Genomic DNA, 26262 nt, shown 5'->3' on the forward strand with positions numbered 1-26262 from the left:
GGGAACCCCTATAGAAATTCATGGTGATCAGGGAACCCATTTTACCGATCAGGTGCTTTAAAAAGTGTGTTTGGCCATTTTACAACATTTCCATGATGCATGTCATCTTCAATCTTAGCTGAATACAATAATGGCACCATTAAGACATGACTGGCAAAATCTGTAGAGACCCCACAAATACATGGCTTAAAGCATTGCTATTGGTCCTTCTAAATCTCAGATCTACCCCCTTTGGAACTCATAGACTCTCACCCTTTGAGATAGTCACAAGACATCAGATGCACTTGATCCCTGTCCCCTTTGGCACACAATTGATAAAAAGAGATATATTTCAATATTTCAATATTGTAGTTGCTTCTATTAAAAATAACCATGCTTCTTCAATAGAGCAATCTTTTCACTGTGCACTCCCAGGAGATGAAGATCTTAAGCATCATGCCTTGCAACCTGGAGACTTTGTCTGTTGGAAAAGACACCTCCAGAAAGACTCTTCAACCTTCCTGGAAAGGTTCTTGTCAGGTACTGCTAACCAATGCTTGTGCCATGAAACTCCAGAGAACAGAATCTAGGATTCACACAACGTGTGCAAAGAAAGCATCAAACCCTCACTGGACCTGCATAGCATCTAGTGACCTGGAATCAAAGAAGACATCTGATGAGACCACTTTGCTGAGATGTCCAGACCAGACGTGTTAGAAGATTCAAGATTCACAGAAGTTTCTCTTTTTCATCTGGACCATTTAATGACTCCGAATTCTTATTCCAAGTTCATAGTTTCTGAATATATTTATTTATTTGTTTTTAAAGATTTTATTTATTTATTCATGAGAGACACACAGAGAGAGACAGAGGCAGAAGGAGAAGCAGGCTCCACGCAGGGAGCCTGATGTGGGACTCGATCCCAGGACCGCGGGATTATGCCTGGAGCCAAAGGCAGACAGACACTCAACCGCTAAGCCACCCAGGCGTCCCTGAATGTATTTATTATACTGTATCATGAATGATACATTCAGTTCCAGTTTGAGGTAACAATACTGTTTTAAAATGTCTTTGAAGTTTCCTTGTTTTGCAAAAAAATTCATCAGCTATTGCTTCACAATTATGCCTCACCACATCATCTCAAATGCACTTGGGTAATTCCAAGTAAGCGTGCCCTTGCAGTATCATTATTCTGCTTTCATGGTTGCTTTAAGCTTTAAGAGGGGACTTCCAGGAGGCATATTGATTCCGAGTTTGCCTCTACAAGTGGAACTCTTCTCCTCTAAGTCGGAATAAGTGCCAATAAATATTTTCAGTTGGCTGCTTTCATACCTAGGGCTCCGAGCTCTGAAACCTTAGGATCATCATGCAATTTGGAATTGTCCTGTGACTTTTGATTCTGTACTTGTTGGCTGTCAAACCTTTGTAAAAACGATGTACCCAAGGAGGAGATGACCTCCAGTGCTTATGTTCTTGACAAGTATGGCCTATCGATGGGAGGTGCCTGAGAGTTCTCCTGCTCCCCCTTCCCTGTTATTCGAACATGATCTCAGTAGGTTTCCAGTTGGTACAATTTCTCTCCACTCTGACACATGACACCCTGGAAAGGTCCTTCCTGGCACCGAGGGACAAAAGGCCACTGAATTTAAGAAAACCTGACTCTTGATCAGGAATGCTTTCAGAGAAAGATCTTGATCAAAAAGAAGGAAATGTGAAAATTAACATAGGAAAAACCTCATGGAGATGGAGTCTGGAAGCCAGAAGAGGGAAGCTCTCCTGCCAAACCACTAGACTCCAGAGTTGTCAATTACAGACTTGCCCCAAAGAAGAATCCCCAATAAAAAAGAATCTGTAATTACAGACCCACAGGAAAAAAACATACATTGCATTTCCTACAAGAAAAAAAAAAAATTCGACTACCCCAGCAACTCGGGCAGTGAAAATGGCCATCACCCTGAACTCTTGCCTTTCTCCATTGGACTTTCATTTAAAACAATCCCTCCCAACTTTTTCTTTCTTTTCCATTAAATAATGTTCCTCTATTTTATTTGCTAGACTAGCCTATGATTTTTGCCATAGCTTACTTGTCCCAAATTGCAATTCTCTGCTACACATAATGCCATTTTTGCTGGTAAAATAACTGTCACTGCCTTATTTTTAAGGTCAGCAAATTAAAGTGGCAAAAACAGGTTTTATCCAAGAACTATTGCAACAGAGAGCCAGGCTCCATTCAAGTACAGCATGGGCAAGTGGGCAGGGGGAGGGGCAGTGAATGGAAGTTTTCTAAGAAAGGACATCATGGGAAAGGGGGTCCTGGCTAACCTGACCTAACAGGATACTTCACTGAAGACAGGCCAGGATGATCAGACCTCACCTGGGGGATGGTGGAGGATGGGGAACCCAATCAATATCAAAGATGAGGGATTCTGGTAAAACTGACTTCAGAGAGTTCTTGCTTAAAAAAACAGATTTTAGATGGGGTGCCTGGGTTGCTCAGTTAAACGTCTGACTTTTAATTTCAGCTCAGGTCATGGTCTCGTGGTCGTGGGATCGAGCCCCTTGTTGGGCTCCATACTAGGTGTGGTGCCTACTTAAAAAAACAAAAATGAGGGTAGCCAGGGTGGCTCAGTGCTTTAGCACCGCCTGCAGCCCAGAGTGTGATCCTGGAGACCCAGGATCGAGTCCCACGTCAGGTTCCCTGCATGGAGCCTGCTTCTCTGTCTGCCTGTGTCTCTGCCTCTCTCTCTCTCTGTGTCTCTCATGAATAAATAAATAAAATCTTTTTTAAAAATGAGAACAGATTTTTAGAAGGAAGTGAACAGATGGGCCTAGGAGAAGGTCCAGGAGCCTGACAAGGAAAGAATCTTTGTCAACACACACACACACACACACACACACACACACACACTACCCTTAATACCCTGTAACTTAGATACCAAAAGAGAAGTTTACCCACTCTTTACACAACTAGTGTTAGATTGTAGGGACACGGTATGGCATCTGTTATAAATGCATGCAGGGGCACCTGGCTGGCTCTGTTGGACAAGCATGAGACTCTTGATCTTTGGATGGTGAGTTTGAGCTCTATGTTGGGTGTAGAGATTATTTAAAATCTTAACAGTAGGGAGAGCTGGGTGGCTCCATCGGTTAAGTATCGGACTGGATTTCGGCTCAGATCATGATCTCAGGATTGTGGGAGCAAGCCTGGTGTTGGGCTCCATGCTCAGCGTACAGCCTGGTTGAGATCATCTCTCTCCCTCTCCCTCTGCCCCTCTCCCCACCCCATCCCCCTCTTTCTTGCACACACATGTGCCCATGCTCTCTCTCTAAAAATAACTAAATAAATACAAGCTTAAAAGTAAATAAGTAAATAAATGCATGTATATTCACATAGAAATACTGGGAACTACTAGCTCCTTTCTACACCTGTTCACCTGGCTGGAGCTGGTGTTTATTGCTTCCACTGCCCATTCTGTATTCCCTTTGCCCTCAGGGAGCCCCGCAGCTGGTCAGGATTACCCAAATCTCCATCCCTGAGGATCTAGGACATGACCACTTCTGACTGAAGGATTCAGGAGGAGCTGGCGTGAACTGTCATCAGAGGACGAAGGTGCCCTGAAGCCTTAAGAGTTCCAGTCACAGTCCTCCTGGCCCACAATACCAATAGGCTCATCGCCCAGGCCATTGTTCACTGGCATGAGATGCCCACAGTGGTCAAGGAGGCCAACTCTCACCGTGTCCTTGGAAGAAACATACTTTTCTTGGGAAGAAAACTTCTAAACTAGCAGAGCCTGGAGTTGTGTGAATGGGAAACACATTTTTGCTGCTGGTGTCCCAGCCTGTGAATTCTGGCTAGGGGGAGAAGTGACACCACTTACTCTGTTGCATTTTTCTGTTTCTGTCATCATTGTGCTATATTCCAAGAACATAATTTCTACTTTAACCCTTTGTCTTCTGCTGAGACTTTCATTATAGCTCGGCATGTGTGCCCCTGCTGTGCCATGTGTCCTTGGAAAGAAGGTGTGCTCTGCACTTGGCACACTCTGCCCCATGAGGGCTATGAGGTTAGCTGTCCTAGCTTTTTTCATTCACAGCCCTTTTGTTCTGTTAGATGCTGGCAGAGACGTGTAAAAATCTGGTATCACCCATGCATCTAGTGGGAGTCCCCAGGCTTGGCTTCCAGTGACCCCCACAGCTGGAGGTGGGCTTCCCCAGGCAGGTCTGGCTTCAGACCAGTGGCATGGCTGAAGCCCAGGAGGAGATGCTGGATCTGCTGTAGAGAGGCCGAGGGGAAGCAGCTCCTAGGCATCCCATAGGCTGCTGAGCACTAGACCAGGGGACGGGGTCCTGCTCCAGGTTGCTCTAGGCACAGGCTCATGGTGTCCCCTGGTGGCCTCTTGCTTCGTGTGAGATATTTAGCCTCGAATGCACTGAGGTGTCAGACAAGGAGATCCGTCAGCCCCCAAGGATTGGCGGGTCTCCTTTTCTATCCCCTTCTCCAGTTACTGTGGGGAAATAGGCTCCTGCCAGCATTCTCTGCATCACTTCCTGAGAATACAAAACACCAAGGTCTCCTGTTACAATCTTGAAACTGACCCCAGGGGGATCCCTGGGTGGCGCAGTGGTTTGGCGCCTGCCTTTGGCCCAGGGCGCGATCCTGGAGACCCAGGATCGAATCCCACGTCGGGCTCCCGGTGCATGGAGCCTGCTTCTCCCTCTGCCTATGTCTCTGCCTCTCTATCTCTCTCTATGACTATCATAAGTAAATAAATAAAAAATTAAAAAAAAAAAAAAGAAAGAAACTGACCCCAGGCTCTTCTCCACTTCACTTTGCAATGAGCCAGCTTTTCTTCAAAATCCCTGCTGGGCCCTGGCTCCATCACACTGGGAAGAAACCGAGGACAAGGTGAGCTTCTGTCACTGCAAGGATCTGAGAGGCCTGGCTAGCCTGGGCAGGAGCTAGGCTGTGAAGGGCAAGGGCTCAGGCACAACCGTAGTTGGGGTTGCTTCAGGTGCTTGCAAAGTTATTTTTAGGATATATGTAAAGTTGCCGGGTCTTAATGATGTGGGAAACAAAGGCAGAAGAAAAATTATTAAATTTCCTTACTACCTTCAGCCCACTGACAAGTCCTTGAAACAGGCAGAGTGACCTTCCTCTACTGACTCAACTGCCTCGATGTCAATACTTTGCTAAGGGCAAAAGGCAACCTTAGCCCGACCTCCAGGATCCTGTAAGTCTACTTTACCATATAAAAATTCCTTTAGAAACTTCCTTTATCTCTGAGCCACCCCCCCACACACACACACAAGGTACTTGTTAGCAATCATCCCCCAAGCATATGGCCCATTGAAGGGTCTAATGACTGTTTTTCCAGACAGTAATAAATGACCTTTTCCCAACAATAGCTAGCCTCCTCAAGGTCCTGGGAAACTTGCTTCCGAAATCTCTTAAAGACTCATGCTCTCCCTACACCCCTCCCAGCTTGAGAGTGTATAATGGGCCATCCCTCATGACCCCAGTGCAGCTCTTCCTGCCCATGGGTCCTGTCCATGTGCTTTAATAAAATCATCTTTTTGCACCAAAGACATTTCAAGAATTCTTTCTTGGCCATCAGCTTCGAACCCTAATGTCTTTTCCTACATCAAGATGATGTGAAAGTGTCAGTCAGACATAGAGGACCATAGTCGCCCTATTTTGAAACTGCTCTATCTTTTCATTCTCCACTAATCAGTGTTGACCCTCACCCTGAACTTGGCTTTCTTCCCTGGTTCAGCTGTACCTGAAACCTAGAATACAGCCCAGGGCTGGGAAGAGCATGGTGGGGGAACATGCCCTTCTCAGGATAGCTAACCATGAAGAAGGATGCCCCATCTTTAGCCCGTGTTCTTTCTGTGCGTGGGAGACAGCTATCCCGAGAGCCACCCTCCCTCTCTTCCCACCAGAGGAAGGCATGTTCGGAAACACAGGGGTTGAGTGTGGCTAGAGCACAGAGACACAGGGGTTGAGTGTGGCTAGAGCATGGAGGGCCTGGATGAGGAGGGCACGGTCACATCAGGAAGGGCCTACAGGCTGGCCTCAACACAGGTTTACATAGAAACAAATGGGGGGTTGAGGAAGGGAGTGACCCCAGCAGGCTGAGAGAATGATCACTCTGGCTGCTGAGGGAGAAAGGCCAGAGGAGAAGTCATGCTAGTCATGGAAGGCCAGGGAGGGGGCAGTGCAGTGGGCCACCAGTGGATGGTGGCAGCCCTGGGTAGCAATCAAGTGACAGGAGGAGGTGGCATCGAGAGATATTAAGGGCTGGACTTTTGGAGTAGGGATTAATGAGTGAGAAGGCCAAGGAGGACATGGTGTCTTACTCCTGGCTTGAAATCACCAAGTCTGGAGAAAAGAACAGGTGAAAGAGGGCTGAAAGACATCCTTGATATGCAGAACGGGCAGGAATAAGTGTCTTGTTCACAGAGCACATGCTGCAGTCTGCAGCCCACTGTGGGACATGGTGGCAGGTCCCTCTCCTCCAAGGCTCAGTCAGGTAAAAAGGAAGATGGGCAGAGAGGGAGGCCCCTATGGGGAACTCCAGGAAAAGCCATCAGGAGAAAGAAGAGGACTTGGGCTTTATTTGTAAGACCCAAATAAATCCCCACCGGCCTCCAGGAGGCAACTGTGCCCCCTTCCACTCCCACTAAGAGCCCAGGACAGCTCTTCACTTTTGAGCGTGCCTGTGATCCTGGGAGAGGACCCATCCAGAACCATGTTAAGTGTCACTTCCTCTTCCAAAAGATGAGGCAACGTGAGAGTTACAGAAGGAGCAATTATTACTTGGCTGCTTGTGATTCCCTCTCTCACTTCAGGGGTTCCAGGACCTGGAACATCTAAGTGAGGTCCAGAGGGCAGAAACCATGGGGTGCTTCTGATTATCTCTAGGGAGAAGAAGAGTTAGCCTGGCTAAGAGTGGTGGCAAAAGGAAGCAAGGATTAAAAGACACTTCACTTGGGGAGCTCTCACAAGAGCCTTTTTGCATGTTTGCAGGTTGCCACCAGAAGGCGCTCTGGACCTCAGAAGGCAGACACCCAACAGGGAGGAGGCCATGCACTGGGAGGGTCTTCAGCATGAGCGCCCCAGCATTCTAAGTGCTGTCCAATTGTATGGCCTGTGGCACAGGAGAGATGGTCCATGACATGACACCCCACTTCCACACTCACCAGGCAACTTTCTGATGCCATGTCCTGGGTTATCAGATACTGATGATGGGATGCTCCCACAAAGGGTTCTCATTCCCCACCCCCAAGAAATGTGTGCATTGGCAAATTCTGGCAAATTATATCTACTTTGTATAATGTTGGTAGATGTCCACTTGTTCCCAAGGGGGGGAGCAACTCTGAGTGGACTGAGTACCTGGTTTTCACTTTGGCTTACAGTGACTAAACCACCTGCCACCTCTGTAAAGTCTTGGCAACAAGTGCCCAAGGATGCAGCATAACACCCGCAGTTGCCCACAGCTGCTGGGAGATCTGACACTAAAGCACCTCACTTTCACTAAGTCATGGCCTCCGTTGGCTTCCCCACCTGCAACAGGAGTGGCCAGAGTGACTGACCACACTCTTCAGCCTTTGCAATCGTGACAGTGCTTCTCCCACTCGCCCCTGCCACAGGAGAGGGGGGAAGGGGAAGGCTGACAAGGGGACCCACCTGGGACAGACAGGTCATGGGGATGGGGGTTATGAGATCGAGGCTCCCACTTCTCATTCAAATTACCAAAAAGGTTCACTCAGGGAGTGTGAGACTGATCTGTGATGTCTAATTCTTTGCTATATCTGGCAGTGTTTTCTAAAAAGCACGATGTACTCTTCCAAGTTACACTGAAAGAACTTTGGGAATAAGAACAGAAAATTAAAGAAACATTTCAAAACACTAATAGTGTAATAATCCTCTATACCCCCAGTTTGCCATGTTTGTATTTCTAACTCTTCTGAGCTCCACAGGGGTGTGAGGTGGCATCATTCCTCCATGTTACAGCCAAGAACACTGAGCCAGGGGCTGACTTTAAGACTGGGCTCAGGACAGAGCCTGGCACTGATAAAGACAGGGAGGAGTAGATGTGCCCAACAGCAGACCCTAAGCCTACCCAGAAATAATACTTCACATGTGGCTGATAACTCACAGAGATTGGGGCTTAAATGAGCATAGCCTTTTTGGGTTAAATGAGTTAATCTATGTTAAAATATAAATACGAAGATAGGGATCCCTGGGTGGCGCAGTGGTTTGGCGCTTGCCTTTGGCCCAGGGCACAATCCTGGAGACCCGGGATCGAATCCCACGTCAGGCTCCCAGTGCATGGAGCCTGCTTCTCCCTCTGCCTATGTCTCTGCCTCTCTCTCTGTCTCTCTGTGACCATCATAAATAAATAAAAATTTAAAAAAAATTTTAAAAATAAATACGAAGATAAATTATGCCTTACTCTAAACAATCATATGAGTTTCTTATGTATAAAAAGAAAAAAATTACAGAAAGAATCAGAATAAAATCTGACACTTTGCTGTTGATACGTTATACAGCAAAATATATGCACAAATTTTGAAAAGGAAATGCAGAGCTAAATCAACTTGCATGCAAATGCAAATTGAAAAAAGCAAGGGGCTTCAATTATGGCATCTGGAAAAGAAAAACTTAAGCTAGAAGCATTAAAAGAGGCAAAGAGGGCACTAAAGGCACGATTTTTCAATATATTACTATTAAATATATATGCTCCAAATATCATGGTACTTAGTGATACCCTATTTCTCAAAAAGGATTTGAAAAAACTGCAGATCTAACATTGCAACAACAAACATAAAATAGAAACAAATTTAAGTGAAACAGAAATACATAAAGTAAAAAACACAAAATCAGACTATGATTTGACCATGTCAATGACTGTTCTTAACTATTTTGGGGGTCACAGACTCCAAACTGTGGTGAATACTACAGGCCCCCCACCCTCTGGCCCTGAACAATTCATTCATATACATAACCACATAGCTTTGTTCAATCCCTCTATGCTGCTTCTAAAATCTGCACACCCATGGGCACCTAGGCAGTCTGTAGCCCCCAGGTTAAGAACTGTAAACAACAGAAAAAGTATGAATTTGAATAAAAGTAATTTAAAAACAAGTTAACAAATAGAGCTGATGGAGTACAAACACATTTGTGGAAAGTACACAAACGCTTTATAGAAATTGATCATATCTTCAGGCCCAGAGTAGTTCAATGAACACTTAGAAATGTTGACACCACAGTACAATAAGAAAGAACAGCAATGACCTATGCATTCATCACTTGGAAATAAAAAATAAAATAACAGCACTTGGGCCAAAAGGAAATTCCTAATATGGTATCAAAAATTTGCACATGTCAAACTGACAGAGTGCAGAAAAAGCTCTAAGAAAAAAGTCGTAGACCAGAGTACCTGCATTTACTAGAAACATTAAAAATATGATTAGCTATATCTAAATAATCTTGGAAATGTAAAATAGTAAGTAAAATTTAAAAAAAAGAAAGAAAACAGACGGCATACATACACTTTGACAAAACCATTCCATTAGTAAACAAGACCAAGATTGGAGCTTTACAACACTCAACATCTGACATCAGAAGGAAAATAATGTAAGACAACCAAACAAAAACAAATGACAACTAAATCCAAGGACAATTAAAATATTACCAGGATGTTCTCTTGTAATATTACACTGTTAAAAACCTAAATAAATTGAAGGATTTAAAAATACATAAAATGGTGGAGGAATGTGAACAGAAGGGACTAGGTTCTGCTCACACTTTGAGAAGTACCTGGTCCTACCATGGTTATGTGAGAATCCGTCAACCCTTAAGAAAAGGGATCTCAATCCCCATGTTACATAAACTATCAAGAGAAGGAGGGCATGGGGTCAAGGAAGAGGAGAAAGTGCATATTCCAGAATGAAGAACAGCATAAAATAAGCTGAGAGAAGCTGGGAGAGAAGGGAGTGTCTGGGGAGGTTGGCATGAACTCTCTGTGGTCTGTTCGGAAGGAGCAAACCAGATTGGCTGAAATGGGGCCATATGGGCAGGCAAGCCCCTGAGGGTTGGTTTTAAGGAGAGTGGTGGCATGTGCAAAGAGATGCTTTAAGAAAATCAATTTGGCTGGGGTGTGCAGAAAGCACATGGAGAGAGACATCAAAGGTAGGAAACTGATGACCGCCCGATAAGGACAGACCTGGCCAAGGCAAAGCCGAATTGGGGGTGCCAAGGAGGTAGATCTTGGGCAGGGGGCTGCTGTCCACCCATGCTGAGCAGGGGCTCTCAATTCTCTCTGCATTCTTGGTAAGTGACCGAAGACTGTCAGTGCAGGCCACCTGCAGACAATACCCAGGGGCCAGCCAGGCAGGCCAGTCTAGCCAGTGGTACAGTAGGTTCTAGGAGACCCAGGGTGCTGGCTCAAGGTCTCATTCACACAACAGACAGGAGCTGGACAGGAGCAGCTGCTGTTCTTATACTGGGACTCCCACTGTGATCCCCCCAGGTAGAGACTTGGCCTCTTAAAATCTCCAGGCTGCCGAGCCCCACTTACTAAGTAACTTGTCCATTTTTACTCATCAAAACTATACATGACTGCCAAGCTGAGCTTCTGATTAGCTGAAATAGCCTGTATTACCAAGATGGAGTCAGGATTCCAGTTGTAAACTTTCAGAAAATTTCAAAATCGCTCAGACTGCCTCTGAGGAGCCTAAGGGAAGGCAGTACCATAGAAATCCTGGGGGCCACACGAAGGCCTGAGGACCTGAGACAAGCACTTCTCAACCAGCCAGACTCGGCACTGCCTGAGCCCATTCTTAGGGGGTGGGAAGTACGGGGACTGAGATAGAACGGCCACCTTCAAACTCTGCTCATGGCAAGCAGGCCTGACATTTGCAAGATGCTGGGGCTAAATGGATGCCTAGCATAGGGCTCACACCCTGGCTACATACTGGAATGTTCTAATCACCCAGGGAGCTTTAAATACACATCACCATCTGAGTCCCTCTGGGGATGCCGACTGAACCAGTCTAGGCAGGACACAGGCAATGGTACTTTCTGAACAATGTCTGGGAGAGGACAGAGAGAAGTATGGGGACGTGGGCTACTCAGACCACACAGCTGCTGGGGAGAGATTCAGGATGGCATGTAGAAAGAGTCCTTAGCTGGGACATGGCCCCACAGGGCATCCACAGCCCAGGGTGCAGGCTGGAGGGAGTGAAGGAAAGCCTAAGCCCTCATTCAACGAGAGGATGGGCTACAAGCCCTGCCATCTGGGGAACCAGCAGGGATGCCTCTCTGGTCTTTAGGAAATATCTCTCTGGGTGGCACAAGGGTCCCTCTGGGTCTCTATCTTCAACTGCCAGTTGCCAAAGCACTTGCATGGGTGGTTTCATTCTGAACAAGAGTCTTGCACCCTCAGAGGTATGTGGCCAGGTCCCACTATCCCCATCTCACAGATTGGGAAACAGGAACCTTGGAACTTCCTCAAGGTCACAAAGCAGGAGGGGCAGAACTGGGATTTGAACTGGGACCTATGACTGAATCACCCTGCTTCCTCTGTCCCCCCAGCTCTGGAGGGCAGAGAGGGGGCCCTGCTGCTGACCAAGGCACACTGTGGTCTTGGGAGCCCTAAGCCTTGTGGAGGGGTTATAACTGGAGGGCGCTAATGCCTTGGGCCAGGCTGAGTCAAAGCCAGTGTCAAATGTCCTGTGACCTACAGGACCAAACTTCTACCATCCTGTGACAGAGCCATCTGCCAGAAACTACCCTTACTCTAACCCAGAACAGGGATTAAGAGACCATGCCAGGGGCTCCCCACCCTGTTCCCCAACAGAATTAATCCTTCCAGACCCTCCTTTTATTCTGTAACCTGTTTTGGTTGTCCCCACCAGTGCCAAGCCAGGTGAAAGATTCCATTTTCCTGTTAATGCATCTACTTTTGAACTCATTTTTCTTTAGCAGATTTGGACTTTTGAGCACAGGTCTATCTTCTAAAAGTGCCAGACTGCAGCTGATGTTAAAGAGTTCATCTGACATCTTTGTGTGTTTAACTCAACTTTCTCCCTTGGGTATTTATTCTTCTGGATTTTGACAAAGGTGAAGAAACAGCAAAATTTAATCTCACAGGCTTGGGAGTCAAATGTGAACAACTGAAGGCCAGCTCTCTTTGTGGGCACGCCTCTGTTTCAGTGACCTCCCCATTATTCCACCCTCCCGCCCACTCAGTAAACCTGCTGCATGTGGGGCACCTGGCCAGGTGCGAGCGTGGGGGGGCCAGGAGCACTGGGGTTGGCATGTTTCCATTCGGCCCTGGGATCAGGAAGGTGGGTGGGGTTTTTCAGACAAGGCGATGGGGTGTGGGCTCCAGCTGGGAAAGGGTTTTGAGCTTTGGTGTGAGCTCCTCCTTCTAGAGCTTCTCCCCGGCATGGATTTTCTGATGCCGAATAAGGTGTGAGCTTCCCCTGAAGGACTTGCCACATCTGTTACACTCATACGGCTTCTCTCTGGTGTGGGTTTTATAGTGCTCAATAAGGGCCGACCTGTGCCGGAAGGCTTTGCCACACTCGTTGCATGCATAGGGTTTCTTCCCAGTGTGGATCCTCTGGTGCTGAATCAGAGCAGAGCTGTGGCAAAAAGCCTTCCCGCACTGGCCACACTCATAGGGCTTCTCCCCAGTGTGGATGCGCTGGTGTTCAATGAGGGACGAGCTCTGGCTGAAGGCTTTCCCGCACTTGTGGCATTTGTAGGGTTTCTCACCAGTGTGGGTCTTACGATGTTCAATGAGGTTGGAGCTCTGGCTGAAGGCCTTCCCACACTCTTCACATTTGTACGGTTTCTTCCCAGTGTGAATCCTCTGGTGCCGAATGAGGTGGGACCTGTGACAAAAGGCTTTCCCACAGAGATCACATTCGTGAGGTTTCTTCAGGGTGTGGATTTTCCGATGCTGGCTCAGGCCAGAACTCTGATTGAAGGATTTCCCACATTCCTTACACTGATAAGGCTTCTCTCCTGTATGAATTCTCTCGTGTTTTCTGAGACTTGAGCTCCGGCTGAAATCTTTCCCACATTCCCGACACTCATATGGTCTCTTCCCAGTGTGGGTTTTCTGGTGTTGTGTGAGGGCTGAACTCTGGCGAAAGGCTTTTCCGCATTCCCGGCATTCATAGGGCTTCTCTCCAGTGTGGATTATCTGATGTCTAAGGAGGTGTGAGCTCTGGCTGAAGGCCTTCCCACACTCACAGCACTCATAGGGCTTCTCCCCAGTGTGAATTACCAGGTGCCTGAGAAGGTGTGAACTCTGGCTGAAGGCCTTCCCGCATTCCCGACACGCGTAGGGTTTTGCTGGTGGTGCAGTTCTGTGAGGTTCTTTAGGTCCTGAGTGCGCCCTGCTCGCCTTCTCACAAGTATTGTGTTTACTGGGTTCTTCTCCACTGTGAATTATCTGGCACATACTAAGGTCTGATTTCTGGAAGAAGGTTTGGCTGAAGATTTCATCATCCTGGGGTCTGTTTACCGGGGGGGTACTTTGATGCTGAACAGGGCTTGAGCACAGACTGAAATTGCCCTCATACTCGTCATGTTCCACGCCTTGCTCCCCAAGAGGGATCTCCTTATAAATAACAGCCATTTGCTCTAAACCTCTTTCCTGAAGAAAAGGGTCTCCCAGGTCCTCCTCCGGGAAAAGTTCTTGCTGCATCTCTAACCCATCCTCAAATACAAAGGTCTCACCAAACTTAGCTGCTGGAGGAACCTCCATTGTGAATCTAGAATCACCCCCAAAGACTGTATTTCTTGAAAGATGGTCTTCTTAAGGACACATTTACTGTTCCTGCAATCTGAAAAGAAAACAAGGGACACTGTCAAGTCTGAAAATCAAGCACCTAGTGCAGGCCTCCTTCCTGTGCCAGAATCTATGTTGGACATAACAAAATAAGTATAAGATCCACGCTTGCCCTTGAGATGAACCCCACTGAGTTAAAGATAAGTTTGATATATCGGAAACAACTACAAAAAGACAGACAGAATCAAGTGCCACACCGTGGTGTCTAGAATCTAAAGGCTGAAGGTGTTCAGAAAGGTGGACTAGAGCAGAAAGTGGAGCCACTGTGGAAAAGGGGCAAGATTCTCGCATGGAGGGTGGAGGATGCTGGGAATGGGCATTTTCGAGAAAGAAAGAATGCAAACTTCCTTCCTATATCGGTTAGCTGGACCGCCTCCAGCCAGGTGCCCAAGCCACAACCCTGCTTAGGGCTAGGGTATCTCTGTCAGTTAAGTGTCTGCCTTGAGCTCAGGTCATGATCCCAGAGTCCTGGGATCAAGTCCCCCACCAGGCTCCCTGCTCAGTGGGGAGTCTGCTCCTCCCTCTCCTCCTCTTCCTGCCCTTTTTCTCTCTCTTACTCACTCTCTCTCAAATCTTGCTCACTCTCTCTCAAAATCTTCTTTAAAAGATTTTATTTATTTAGAGAGAGAGAGAGCAAGCATGAGCGGGGGTGGGGGGGCAGAGGGAGAGGGAAAAGCAGACTCCCTGCTGAGCAGGGAGCCCAACATGGGGCTCGATCCCAGGACTCCGGAATCATGACGAGCCAAAGGCAGACGCTCAACTAACTATCTGACCCACCCAGGTGTCCCTAAATAAAATATTTAATTAAAAAAAAAAAAAGAGGTCTCTTCCTCCCTGTCAGTCTCCAGCTCAGACTTCAGTGTAACTCACCAGGGTTAATTCAATATTCACCTCCCAAATGACCGACCACCAACTTCCCAGCTTCTACTGCTCCCTCTGGTCAGTTGTCTACATTGACACCAGTATCAAATACCCTAAAAACAGGCCTGATTCTATGTCTCAGTATCTTGTGCCAGCCCAAATCCTTCACAAAGCCCTTCCTTCACACTGGCCCCTCCAGCCCCATCTTCAGCCTCTCCTTCCATATACCCCTATCTGCTGCTTCCTCCTAATAGGTCCTGCTCCCTTCTCAGACTACCACTGGCTCATCTCCACAGACTCAGTCCTAATGTCCCCTTTTCTGTACCCTAAGACTGATGATCTCAGACACACCCCCTCAGTGACCTGCAGAGCTCAGTGCACACGTCCATCACAGCACTCACCACCCCAGATGGCAAACATCAGCTGGCAGGACTCTTGCCACCACTGCCTGAGAGGCCCCTGAGGGTAAGTACTGTGCTCCTTCACTTTGGGATACCCCACCCCCAACCCCCAGCACAACAGGACAATCTCCACATACATTTGTTGCATGAATACATGACTGAGGGGCACCTGGGTGGCTCAATGGTTGAGCATGTGCCTTTGGCTTTGGTCGTGATCCTTGGGTCCTGAGATAGAGTCCCGCATCAGGCTGACCAGGGAGCCTGCTTCTCATGAATAAATAAAAATCTTTAGAAAAAAAACAGTAAAAAAATATACTTGACTGAATGGAGGAAAAGCTATTTGTTTTTGTGTTAGAATGGATGGTCACACTTTTTGGGGGGGGAGGGGGCACAGAACTCTTTATTCATTTTTAAAATTTTTATTTATTTATTCATGAAAGACATACAGAGAGAGGCAGACACACAGGCAGAGGGAGAAGCAGGCTCCATGCAGGGAGCCCGACATGGGACTTGATCCCAGGACTCCAGGATCATGCCCTGGGCCGCAGACAGATGCTCAACCACTGAGCCACCCAGGTGTCCCCCAGAACTCTTTATTCAAATAAATCATCTTTTAAAAAATAAAAGACAAAAACAGAGCTGCTCCAGTTGACAGGGGTTGTTTTCATGGGGACAAGGACGGATCCTAGAACACCTCCCATCCCACTGTGGTGGTCTCTGAGGAAGCCCCCCAGGAACCTCCCATTCAGTAATTGCTGTGCAAGCTGAAGGGAAACCCCAGGTACCATGATAATAATAACAGCTCGTGTTCATTGAGCATCTACTATGTCCTAGGCACTACTAGACCTTCTATAAACACATTTGCATTTAATCCTCACCACTCTATACAAAGGTACTATTGGCAGCACACTGAAGCATAGACAGTTAAGCATAAAAAAACACACTAAATTAATCAGCATAGTCCTGATGGAACTCATTCCGATTTGGAAATGATTTTTTAAATGAATTATCAGGTGGTTAAAAAAGGCCACGTGTGAAAAGAAGTACAGAACTGAAGTATTCTCAAAAATTCTTAGACCACTTAACTCCCGTTTCCCTCCTGTGCAGCAAGCACAACCTCCAGTCATTCGGGTTCTCTAGATTGATCTCATCAGGTCTAACAACCCACCAATTTCACCCACGTTCTCCTCTTCCAGTCCACACCCTTCCCTGTCTAGCTTAGACTCTTATCGTGGCTCAAACTATAGACTGGCCAGCATCGCATTCCTTACCTCCTTGCCCTGCAGCAACCAGCTGCCAAGTACCAACGTTCTCTGTCAATTCCTCTAAGACGTTAAATGTTGCCAGAGAAAAATCACAGGACTGTGTACTGCCTGGAGACAAAATTTCAAGTTTCCAATTTCAGCTGGGACTTCAGCATCTTCAGCTCTGGCATCCAGTGACCTCCTTATGGCCAATCCCTCTCTTCTCAGACCTCACTTGCCCACCCCTTTTGGCCGTGCTCACCAATAGCTCCCTTCTCAAAACCCTTCATTTCAGAAGTTACAAATTGGCAGCCTGGGGATCCTGCCACAGACACGTTTTGTTTGGCTTGAAAAGAGTTGGAACTTTTTCTTTTTGTTTGACTTAGCTGCCAATACTGGAAGCTCAGTAGGTTTCAGGCTTTCTCTTGAAAACCTGGAAGGTGTGACACGACAGGCCCACCCCTGCGTTAAACCCACCTTGCCTGTCTGAACACCTCGAGGTTTTGAAACCCCCCCCCCCACCTTCCTCCCACTCCCTGCTTTATTCCCTTCGTTTCTGAAACTTTTCCCCACAGTTCTCATGCTCTCTGATCCCCTTCTCTGGGTATCCGTGATCGCAACTCTTCCTCCACCCACCTGTTAAGTCGTGGTGTTTCTCCAAAGTTCCCTCCTTGGGGGTTTTCCATTCCCACTATGGGCCACCTACATGCTGAAGTCTCCACTCTGGGAAGTTGGCAATCCTGTATCTGTCCTCAACAATGTTTTAAGTATTTTTGGACCGAAGATCCAAAGGTCTGGGGCCCCATCTTCCCATCTCTCTCGGGGCCTTCCCCGGCTCCTCCTGCACAGGTCACCTTGTGCTTCGGGGAGCCCCTGGGGCCTGGGCACCCAGGACACCCTCGGTCCGGTCAGGGTTTCCTGGCTGGAGGCCCGCGAGGGGCCGCGGACACTCACGCGCCGCCCGAGCGCCGCAGCGGGCGCCCCTCCACGCCTCCCACCGATGGGGGCCGCCCACACCCGGGGCCACCGGGGGACAGGTGGTCACGAGGGCTGACGCCGAGCCACTCACCTGGGCCGGGGCGGGGCCGCTCACCTGGGCCGGGGCGGGGCCGCGGGCGGGCGGGGCGGGGCCGCACCTGAGCCGCTCCAACCCGCGGCCGAGCCGGCCTCGCTCCGCGGCGGCTGCTGACGCGGAGCCCGCGGCGGCCCGAGCGCCCGGAGCCCCGCCCCCCGCCCGCGGGCACTTCCGGGACCGCTCTAGGCCGCGCGGAGGTCCCCGCGTCTCGGTGATCCTGCGGCGCCGGGAGTCCGCGCGGAGCGGCTGGTGCAGCGCGCCGGGAGCCGCTCCCCGGGCGGTCCCCTGGGCGTCCCTGGGCGTGGCGGAAACGGCTCGTCGGCCGTCGGCTGGGGTGCATAAGAGGCAACTGGGCCGGCCAGTTCCCGCTGCAACCTCCTGGGGCAGGGCCGAGCCCGAGGCCCCTGCGGCGGCTGGGGTCTTGGGGGGGGGGGAGGGAAGGGGTTCCCCGAGCTGAGGAGCCCGTCACCCCGCGCAGGCCCAGGGGCCTGTGTGATCCCCCCTCCTGGGTAGCCCTGGTCCTGCCTGCAGAGTCGGAGATGAGGAGGGGCCCAGGGAGGGCCCAGGAGACGGCTGGGAGTGTAGGCTGCACCCTGGAGACCCCCCAACTCCAGTGCGTGTGAGGGATGACCTCCAGACATGAGGTGCCTCTTGGGGACCCAGGAAAGAAGAGGAGTGTGTTCTTGAACATCCCCCCCCAACCCCCAGTCGCTCAGCTCTGCTTCTGATAAGACTTGCCCCTCCACCCAGTCTCCCCACTGGATCCAGTTGCTCAGCCTTCCCTGCCTGTGGGACAGCCAGTGCGGGAGAGGGGCACAGCCCTGACACTGGAAACCAGTAGGACACACATTCCTAACGGGAGAGATGCTGCCCACCTGCATTCAGCACCCTCCCCAGGACCCTCAGGTGCCTCTGAGTGCCTCCACCCCCCTCCACATACTCACACCTGCCTCCCTGCCCCATCAAGAAGTAGGCAGGAGCTCTCCTCGCCCCCCAGGCTAGCAGCCTGGGCTCCATGAGGACCCAGTCCAGTCACCCCTTGAGCGTTGAACCACAACCAGCCATGCAGAGCTAGGAGCAGCAAGAACTGGTTCCTTTTTCTCTTCCTCCAGCTCCTCAGGTAACAGGAAGCCCAGGCTACCAGTCTGAGCCCCTGGGGGCCAGTGGAGAGACCAGGCCCGCCCCAAGGGTCTCAAATGTTTCCTCTTCTATAACAATCCCCAGAATCCCTACCCCCACACTCCCAGTCACTTTGGCAGCAGGAATTTCATGGCCCTCAGAATGGTTATTGTTCACATGTTTAATATTATTAACCCATTTTACAGAGGAGGAAAATCAAGATTCAGAGAAAGAGGGGGGAACCCAAGATCAGGGTGCAGAAATGAGAAGCAGATATGAAGCACTTGTCCCACACTCCACCCTTAGGATGTGTAGCCCACAGAACAGTAATAATCTGCGTCGTCTTCAGGCTGCACGGGGCTGATGGTCAGGATGCAGGCATTGTGGGCAGCATCTGTGGCTGCTGAGAAGCGGTCAGGGATGTCAGGGGACCGATGGTAGTCCTTCTCTGAGCGGTAGTAGAGGAGGTAGCGGGGGGCACTGCCTGCCCGTTGCTGATACCAAGACACACCGTACTCCCCGATGGTGGCATGGCGAGGGCTGAGCATGCAGGAGAGTTGGGCCACTTGGCCTGGGAAGAACAGCAGTGCATCTGGCTGGGCCAAGCCTGGCTGAAAGACTGAGAGAGAACAACCCATGGGCTCCTTTCTTCCTGTCCCTACCCCATGAAGGCTTGGTCAGACTCAAAGGAGACTCTGACTCCCAAAAGGCTCATAGCCCAGTGCCATGGAATTGAGATTAGATGGGGCACAAAGTTGGCAACCCCCAAGTCCTCATTTGTGCTACATTACCAAGAATGTGTTCAGTTGAGCACCTAGAGTTCAGAGTGTGGGACTCGTGGCCTCTGGGCCCTTCTCTGCTTGCCCCCATTCCTTGTCCTGCAGACCCTTACCCCTCAGTAACACTGGCTCTTCCAGACTCTAACTACCACCACCAGGGAGGCCTCCTGGGCTATCCCACCCATCAGCTCAACTTCAGACAACTAGCTGCTGGGAATCTTCTCAAGGATAAGTTGTCCCTGAGGCCCTTGGGGTAGCTTCCCACGTGAAAAACTAAAAAAGGTGACCGACCACTTCCAGTCTCTTCTGAGACCCCAAAGAATCAGAATCTGAAATGATCCTAACAATCTGGTCATTTGCAAATGGCAAAACTGAGGCCCACACGGAGTCCCATGTCCCCTCCACCTTAATGCCCCTTCTAAAACCCTCCCACTGCCCACATCGATTTGCTTCCTTGCAGGGGCCCTCTGGTGCCAGTGCCATCCCCCACCCTACTCAGGTGAGCCAGGCCTAGGGGGAGCTCACCTGACAGGAGGGCCCCAGTCAGAAGGAGGGCCAGATGCCAGCAGGCCATGGCCAGAGGCAGAGAGGCGGACAAGAGTCGTTCTGTTGGGAGCACTCCAGGTGCTTCAGAGCACAGGCAGGGGAAGCCCCTGGACCATGACAAGGCATGCAAATCAGCCCATTGCAAGGGGTGGGGGCATGGGGGCACAGTGGCTAGGGCCCATCAGCTGGGTCCTATCTTCCCAAATGTCGGGGTCCTGGTCCCCACAGGATCTTCTAAGAACAGGAGCCCAGAAATCCACACATTTATACACATGTAGTTAGGACAGGTAGATACTTTTTTTATTGAGGTGTGACTCATATAGGGTGAAGTGCACAGATTTTAAGTGTATGGCTTGATGATTTTAAATATCTCCACCCCCGCAACCTCTACCCAGATGAAGATTTAGAATGTTTCTTTAAAAAAAAAAAAAAGATTTATTCATGAGGGAGAGGCAGAGACATAGACAGAGGGAGAAGAAGCAGGCTCCTCACCAGGAACCCGATGCAGAACTCGATCCCAGAACCCCAGGATCACACCCTGAGCCAAAGACAGACACTCAACTGCTGAGCCACCCAGGCGGGACCGATTTAGAATGTTTCCATCTCCCCAGAAGGCTCCCTCCTGTGCCTTCCCCAACAGTAAACAGCCTTTCCAACCCCAAGAGTAACCCATCATTCTGACTTGAATCACTTAGATCGGTTTTGCTTGCTCTAGAGCACCAACTCTAAATGGAATGATAGTGTGTTCCTTTTGTTCCTGCTTCTTCATGAGTCATCCATATGTGCAGCAATGCCTAATTCATTCTCATAGTTGTGTGTGGATAAGCTACAGTGTATTCATAGTTTATCCATTCTCCTATTAGACATTTGAGAGCTTTCCAGTATTTAGCCATTAAAAAGAAAACTTCTGTAAATACCCCTGACAATGTCTTTGGTGCATCGGTGTTATTTCTTCCAGCAGACACCTGGGGCTGGAGTCACTGGGCAGTAGGGAACATGTACATTTAGCTTTAGTAGATACTACCAGTGTTCCCAACATGATTGTACCCATTTGCCCTGCCACAAGCCGATAGGAGAGTTCCAGAGACATCCTCACTGGCACTTGACATTGGTCAATCCCTTTAATTTGCCAGAGGGGAGCTGACTTTCCAAGTTGAGGTTCAAACTTGAATCTCAGATCCTCCTCTTCTTTTCTTTTAAGGATTTTATTCATTTATTTGAGAGGGAGCACAAGCAGGGGGAGCTGCAAAGGGAGAGGGAGAAGCAGGCTCCCTGCAGAGCAGAGAGATTGATGTGAGGCTCCACCCCAGGACCCCAGGATCACGACCTGAGCTAAAGGCAGATGCTTAACTGACTGAGCCACCCAGAAGCCCCTCAGATCCTCCTTAACTACATGACTTCAGCCAAGTTTGGTCCCCTGTCTGGAAAATGAAGATGATCATAGTGCCAGCCCAAGGGATGTGAAGAAGCAGATGGGATTTATTTGCTCAGTGCCAGGCACAGTGCATATATTAATCATGCCTCACATTTTCTGTTTTCTGATGCTTTGACATCTGGGGCCTTGCTGACCTTGGAGGGACTGACTCTCCCAGGGCTAGCCAATTCCTAGAAATGGTAAATAACCCCCCTGAGCAGACACTTAGCAAATGTAAACCAATGCAGAGCCCACACCCCCAACCACTTCTTCTATGGCTCTCATACTCTGGGCCCCTGTTCTCCTGCCTTACCCAGCGCCAGGTACCTGATGAACAGGGATAGACTGGAGGCCCCAGAGCCCTGAAATGATTCAAACTAGAGCCTGCTTACTCTACCTCTTCTTTCCCTCAGAAACCACGTGGCTCCCTCTCACCCTCTGCCTTCTAATCTACCAGGTGCTTCCCCATGCGTCCCTCTGTGGTGCGGCCTGCCCCCTCCTCTAGAGGTCTGCGGGGAACAAACTGCCTCTCGGTGGCAATCTCCTGGTCCGCTGGTCTTAGCATACCTAAATAATAATAAAAGTAATTAAAACACTGTGCTCTCATTAACTCAAAGCCTTGAAAGCTCCCTCAGGGGAGGTTACAAAGCCCTTCTCCAATGAGTCCCATTTCTAACACCTCCTTAGGGCATGTCCCAGACACTCAAAATCAAAGACTACTTCATGTCAGCACTGAAGAAGAACCCTTGGGACAACATTGATGGTTGTGGGAGCTGACGTTCCAGAGCTCGGCATGAACCCTTCTGGAATTTGGTTGCAACCCCACCTGAGCTGTGTTCTGCAGGACCCAGGTGCCCAGTGACAGCAGTGTGCCAGGAAGAAAGTGTCCAGTGTTTAAATAAATCTGGGAAACACTACTTGTTTTTGCACAGTATTGATTCTGAGCATTTGCTGCATACTGAGCACCGAGGTGGCATTTTAAAGCGTTATCATGTTTAAGGGGCGCCTGGCTGGCTCACTCGGTACAACATGCAACTCTTAATCTCAGGGTCCAAAGCCCACACTGGGTGTGGAGTCTACTTAAAAATAAATTTAAAAAGTGTTACCATGTTTAATCCTCACAAGGACTTTGCTGAGCGGTGTTCTTACTACCCCCCCTTTGTACCGGTGGAAGCACTGAGCTGCTTATCCAGAGGCAGACTAATGCTGGGTGAGCTACAAGCCTGACTCAGCAGCCCAGAGGGCAGGACAAATAGCCTAATCATCATGGGAGAGGGTGCATTTCTAAAATCTTGGGGAAAAAGGAGCTGGCGAAGGTTGGGAGCCTGCTCCAGACACCTACCTGGCACCCTGGCTGAAGGGGTCTGGTAGGGGCTCATGGAGAGGGGGCAGGAGAACAGAGATAGAGACAGAGGGGCCACTAGGGGGAGGAAGGAAAGAAGATAGAGAGAAAGGGAGAGAAAGTCAAAGAAAGGATGGGCAAGGATGGAGAGGAGAGAAACACAATATCCTGTCTGCCAATATCTCTTCTGGCTTTATTTATAATTTTTTTTTAATTTTTATTTATTTATGATAGTCAGAGAGAGAGAGAGAGAGAGAGAGAGAGAGGGGCAGAAGCAGGCTCCATGCACCGGGAGCCCGACGTGGGATTCGATCCGACGTGGGATTCGATCCCGGGTCTCCAGGATCGCGCCCTGGGTCAAAGGCAGGCGCTAAACCGCTGCGCCACCCAGGGATCCCTCTTCTGACTATAATTGCAAAAAGCTGGAGACAATCCAAACAACAGCAAGTGAGTGGATCAACAAACTGGCACATGCAGGCAACAGGACCCTCCTGAGCAGTAAGAAGGAACGAGCTATTGAGTGAGTCTCATGCTAAGTGAAAGAAACCAGACTCCAAAGGCTCCATGCTGTGTGATTCCCTTTATACAATTCTGGAAAAGGCAGGGGCTGAACACAGAGCAGCGGTTGCTAGGGACTGGCATCAACTATAAAGGGAGCCTAAAGGAATTTTGGCGGGTGAGGGAAGTGATCTGCCTCCCGACTGTGGTGGTGGCTTTATGAGGTTTGTCAAAACTTGGAGAAGGGTGAATCTTACTGTATGTGCATCATACCTCAATAAACTTGACCAAACAAGGAGCGAAACAGAGAAGGAAAGAGAGGGGAGGCCGGAGGTGAGGGGGAGGGCAGAGGGGGAGAGAAAGACAGCCAGCACAAGGAAGCAGGCCTGGAGAAGGTAGGGAACCGCAAGGTTGGTGAGGATCCCCCGCTTCTGCCCTGGCCACAGCCCTACCAGCTCCTAGTGGGGTTTTTGCCAGGGCCAGGGACCCCCATCCAGGAATCTCCCCCTCTTTCAGCCTTGGAGCTTGGTCTCAACTGGGGGGAGAGGGGGGAGGTGTGGTCTTGGGCCAACCCTGGACCACAAGGCTTGAGGCCCCACTGTAGCCCTGCCTTAGGGAGTGCCCATACTCCCGCCCCAGATCTTGTTACTGGGATACTGTGGGGGAAGGCATTTCCTGCCTAGATGACTTGGCAGCTGCCACTGCCATGGAGACCAGCTTGGAAGCTGTGAGGGCCTCAGTCTCCTCTGGCTGCTTGGACTAAGCAGGCAGGGAGGGGTGGGGAAGAGGAGGCCAAGGGTCCTAGACTAGCTGCAGGGACCCCTCTACACTGGTGTCCAGCCCCAAGAGTGGCCAAGCAAGGACCCAAGCCTGGATCCACCCACCGATCCACACACACATACACATTTCCTGGCAGGCCTCCCTCCCGGAATAGATCTCAGCCCCAGATCCTTCCTTACTCAGGAAGTTGGGGGTTAGGGGATCAAAGCCCCCACATCTGTCTCCTCTCCCCTGCAGCCATGTTTATCAAAGTGATGTTTGGAGGTAAGTGGGGTCCCCTGTCCCTACAGGTGGGTAGGGGATGGCACATTCAGAGGTTTGCTTCCCTCTGCTCTGGGGGAGATTGGGGAGGCAATGTGGGGAAAGGGGATCCACTTGGGTAAGAGGATGGGGCAATTTAGGGAAACAGCTCAATGAAGAGGCAGAGTGAATGCTTGGAGTCTCTTGAGAGGCAACCCCGATGGCTGCATCCTGGGAAATTCCTATGGGTTCCTCTAGGAGAGCACTCACCACATCACCCTGGGGTGTGTTTTTAAATTATGCAATCTCTAATTTGGTCGGTGGTCCTCAAGCTTCAGGGCAGGCACATCAGGCACCTAAAGCTCTAGCCACAGTTGCAGATTCCTGGATTTCTGGTGGGAGGTGGGGGGTCTGGTGCTGGAGGGAGGTCCTGTGCAGAGGCAGCCCTGGAGCAGGAGGGGGGGCATCCAGTGCAGGAGGCAGGAGCTGTGTGCCCTGGTCACCAACATCTCAAGAGATGGATGGAAAAGGGTACAATCTTAATCCTGGAGCCCTATTCCCTGCTTTGGTTAAAAAAGAGATGAAAGGGAGACAGATGGTCCCAGATTGGGGGGAGCAGAGGGGCCCATTCACTCACCTCTGCCCCACCCCTACAGCTGGCTGCTGGGAGCTGATGAACACCTGGTGCAGCCTGGTGACCTTCACTGCCCATTTGAGGCAGAGAGGGCAAGTGCCTCCAGATGGTGAGGCGGCAAGGAAGGGTGCTGGGGAGGAGGGGCCAAGGGCCTCCAGGCAGAGGTGCCAGCCTGGCCTTGCCTCCCTATCTTCCCAGCAACCATTGCCCTCCTGGCTGAGGATGGGCATCTGGTAAGCCTGGATGAGAGACTGGAAGGGGCTTCCCAGGCCCCTTCCATGGGCAGCCCCCGGCTACAGGAGCGTGGGACCTATGTCCTTGTGAAGATCATCAGTAAGTGGGGCCCAAGATTCCCCCTGGAGTTCTGATGGGATGGGGGGACAGCAGTCCAGAGACCACTCAAGGCCCTGGCCAGCCCCCCACTTTGGCAAGGACCTAGCCCTGACGCTTCCCATCAAATGCCTTATTGACCTCAGCCAGGCCCAGAGTGAAAGGTGGAGGTGGGGACCACCAGGTCAGTCAGGAATTGGGTCTTACTCCCTCCACAGAGGGGGAAGGTGGGGCCCCCACCCGCTATGAGTCCCTACTGGAGAACCTGGATGACCAGTATCCAGAGCTAGCAGGTGAGTGTCACAGTTGAGCCCCAGGGGGAAGGTGCACCTTCTCCCTAGCACCCATAGGTAAGGCTTCCTGGGCCTTCCAGAGGAGCTTCACTGCCTGTCAGGACTACACCCCACGAGTGATGGTCGGAGGAGGCGCACGAGCACACGGCGTGGCCATCAGGAGCAAGGCCCCCTTTCAAGATCACGCAGGATGGGCTCCCTGCCATCCAGGACACGCTAGTGGGGGCCAGGAGCCAGCCAGGTAAGGAGGAGACATAGGTACCTGGGGGGATGATCACACCCCAAAGTCCCACGGGACAGGCTTATGTGTGCTGAGACATAGACCCCAAACACCGAGATCCCCCCTACCCCCGCAAACACACACACACACTAATACCCACAAGGTGGAACACACTGCACCAAGAGACATCCCACCACTCCACTGGACTCTAAGTACCCAAGGGCAGGAGCGTCCTTGGTGCCCTGGAGATATCGAGTAGAGCCTGGCATGCAGTAGGTGCTCAATGCACAGTTGATGAACTCAACGAAAGTGGCAGCACAGAGCATGTGATAGTGAAATCTGTCCCCTGTTCCGGCAGGTCCCCTGACCTGGCATATCACGGCCAAGCGGCTGAGCTGGACTCTGATCCAAGGGGGTTGGCTGTGACCTCTGCCGTGTGTGATCAGGCCCAAAGAGCAGCCCAGGGGCATTCTTCTTGCAAAATCTAGACTTACTGAGAAGTTACATCAGCTGGAAGGACAAGGTCACTGACCAAAGGGGCCCCTTTGGGTGCAGAGAAAGGGATCCAGAGGCAGAATGGACAAGGAGGGTGAAGGGGGCAAGTATCTCTGAGAGTGGGAGACAACAGGTTCC

General features: G+C 50.2%; 3 protein-coding genes across 10 annotated transcripts; 1 reads left to right on the forward strand and 2 right to left on the reverse strand.

Annotated features, from left to right (window-relative positions):
* Nucleotides 1-9167: 9167 nt before the first annotated feature.
* Nucleotides 9168-17580, reverse strand: ZNF70 (zinc finger protein 70). Of its 4 annotated transcripts, none has more exons than XM_041729440.1 (2): nt 17429-17580; nt 9168-13848 (listed from the first exon to the last, which is right to left on the reverse strand). In XM_041729440.1, the coding sequence occupies exon 2, from the start codon at nt 13767-13769 to the stop codon at nt 12420-12422; it is 1350 nt and encodes a 449-aa protein (XP_041585374.1). In that variant the 5' UTR covers nt 13770-13848; nt 17429-17580; the 3' UTR covers nt 9168-12419. The 4 variants fall into 4 exon arrangements, with proteins under 4 accessions (XP_041585374.1, XP_041585376.1, XP_041585375.1 ...); XM_041729442.1 differs by having other exon boundaries at nt 17453-17498; XM_041729441.1 differs by lacking the exon at nt 17429-17580 and adding an exon at nt 16996-17359.
* Nucleotides 17581-18725: 1145 nt separating this feature from the next.
* On the reverse strand, nt 18726-22554 carry VPREB3 (V-set pre-B cell surrogate light chain 3). The gene is made up of 2 exons (XM_041729502.1): nt 19858-22554; nt 18726-19172 (listed from the first exon to the last, which is right to left on the reverse strand). Exons 1-2 carry the CDS (start codon nt 19904-19906, stop codon nt 18856-18858), a joined length of 366 nt encoding a protein of 121 aa, XP_041585436.1. The 5' UTR covers nt 19907-22554; the 3' UTR covers nt 18726-18855.
* Nucleotides 22555-23351: 797 nt separating this feature from the next.
* On the forward strand, nt 23352-26128 carry C14H22orf15 (chromosome 14 C22orf15 homolog). Of its 5 annotated transcripts, XM_041729500.1 has the most exons (7): nt 23352-23527; nt 24049-24176; nt 24809-24895; nt 24985-25119; nt 25335-25409; nt 25490-25650; nt 25988-26128. In XM_041729500.1, the coding sequence occupies exons 1-6, from the start codon at nt 23352-23354 to the stop codon at nt 25627-25629; spliced, it is 741 nt and encodes a 246-aa protein (XP_041585434.1). In that variant the 3' UTR covers nt 25630-25650; nt 25988-26128. The 5 variants fall into 5 exon arrangements, with proteins under 5 accessions (XP_041585434.1, XP_041585432.1, XP_041585433.1 ...); XM_041729498.1 differs by lacking the exon at nt 25335-25409 and having other exon boundaries at nt 25458-25650; XM_041729499.1 differs by lacking the exons at nt 24809-24895; nt 25335-25409 and having other exon boundaries at nt 25458-25650.
* Nucleotides 26129-26262: the final 134 nt, after the last annotated feature.

Source organism: Vulpes lagopus, chromosome 14, assembly GCF_018345385.1.
Source record: "Vulpes lagopus strain Blue_001 chromosome 14, ASM1834538v1, whole genome shotgun sequence".
NCBI classification, from domain to species: Eukaryota; Metazoa; Chordata; class Mammalia; order Carnivora; family Canidae; genus Vulpes; species Vulpes lagopus.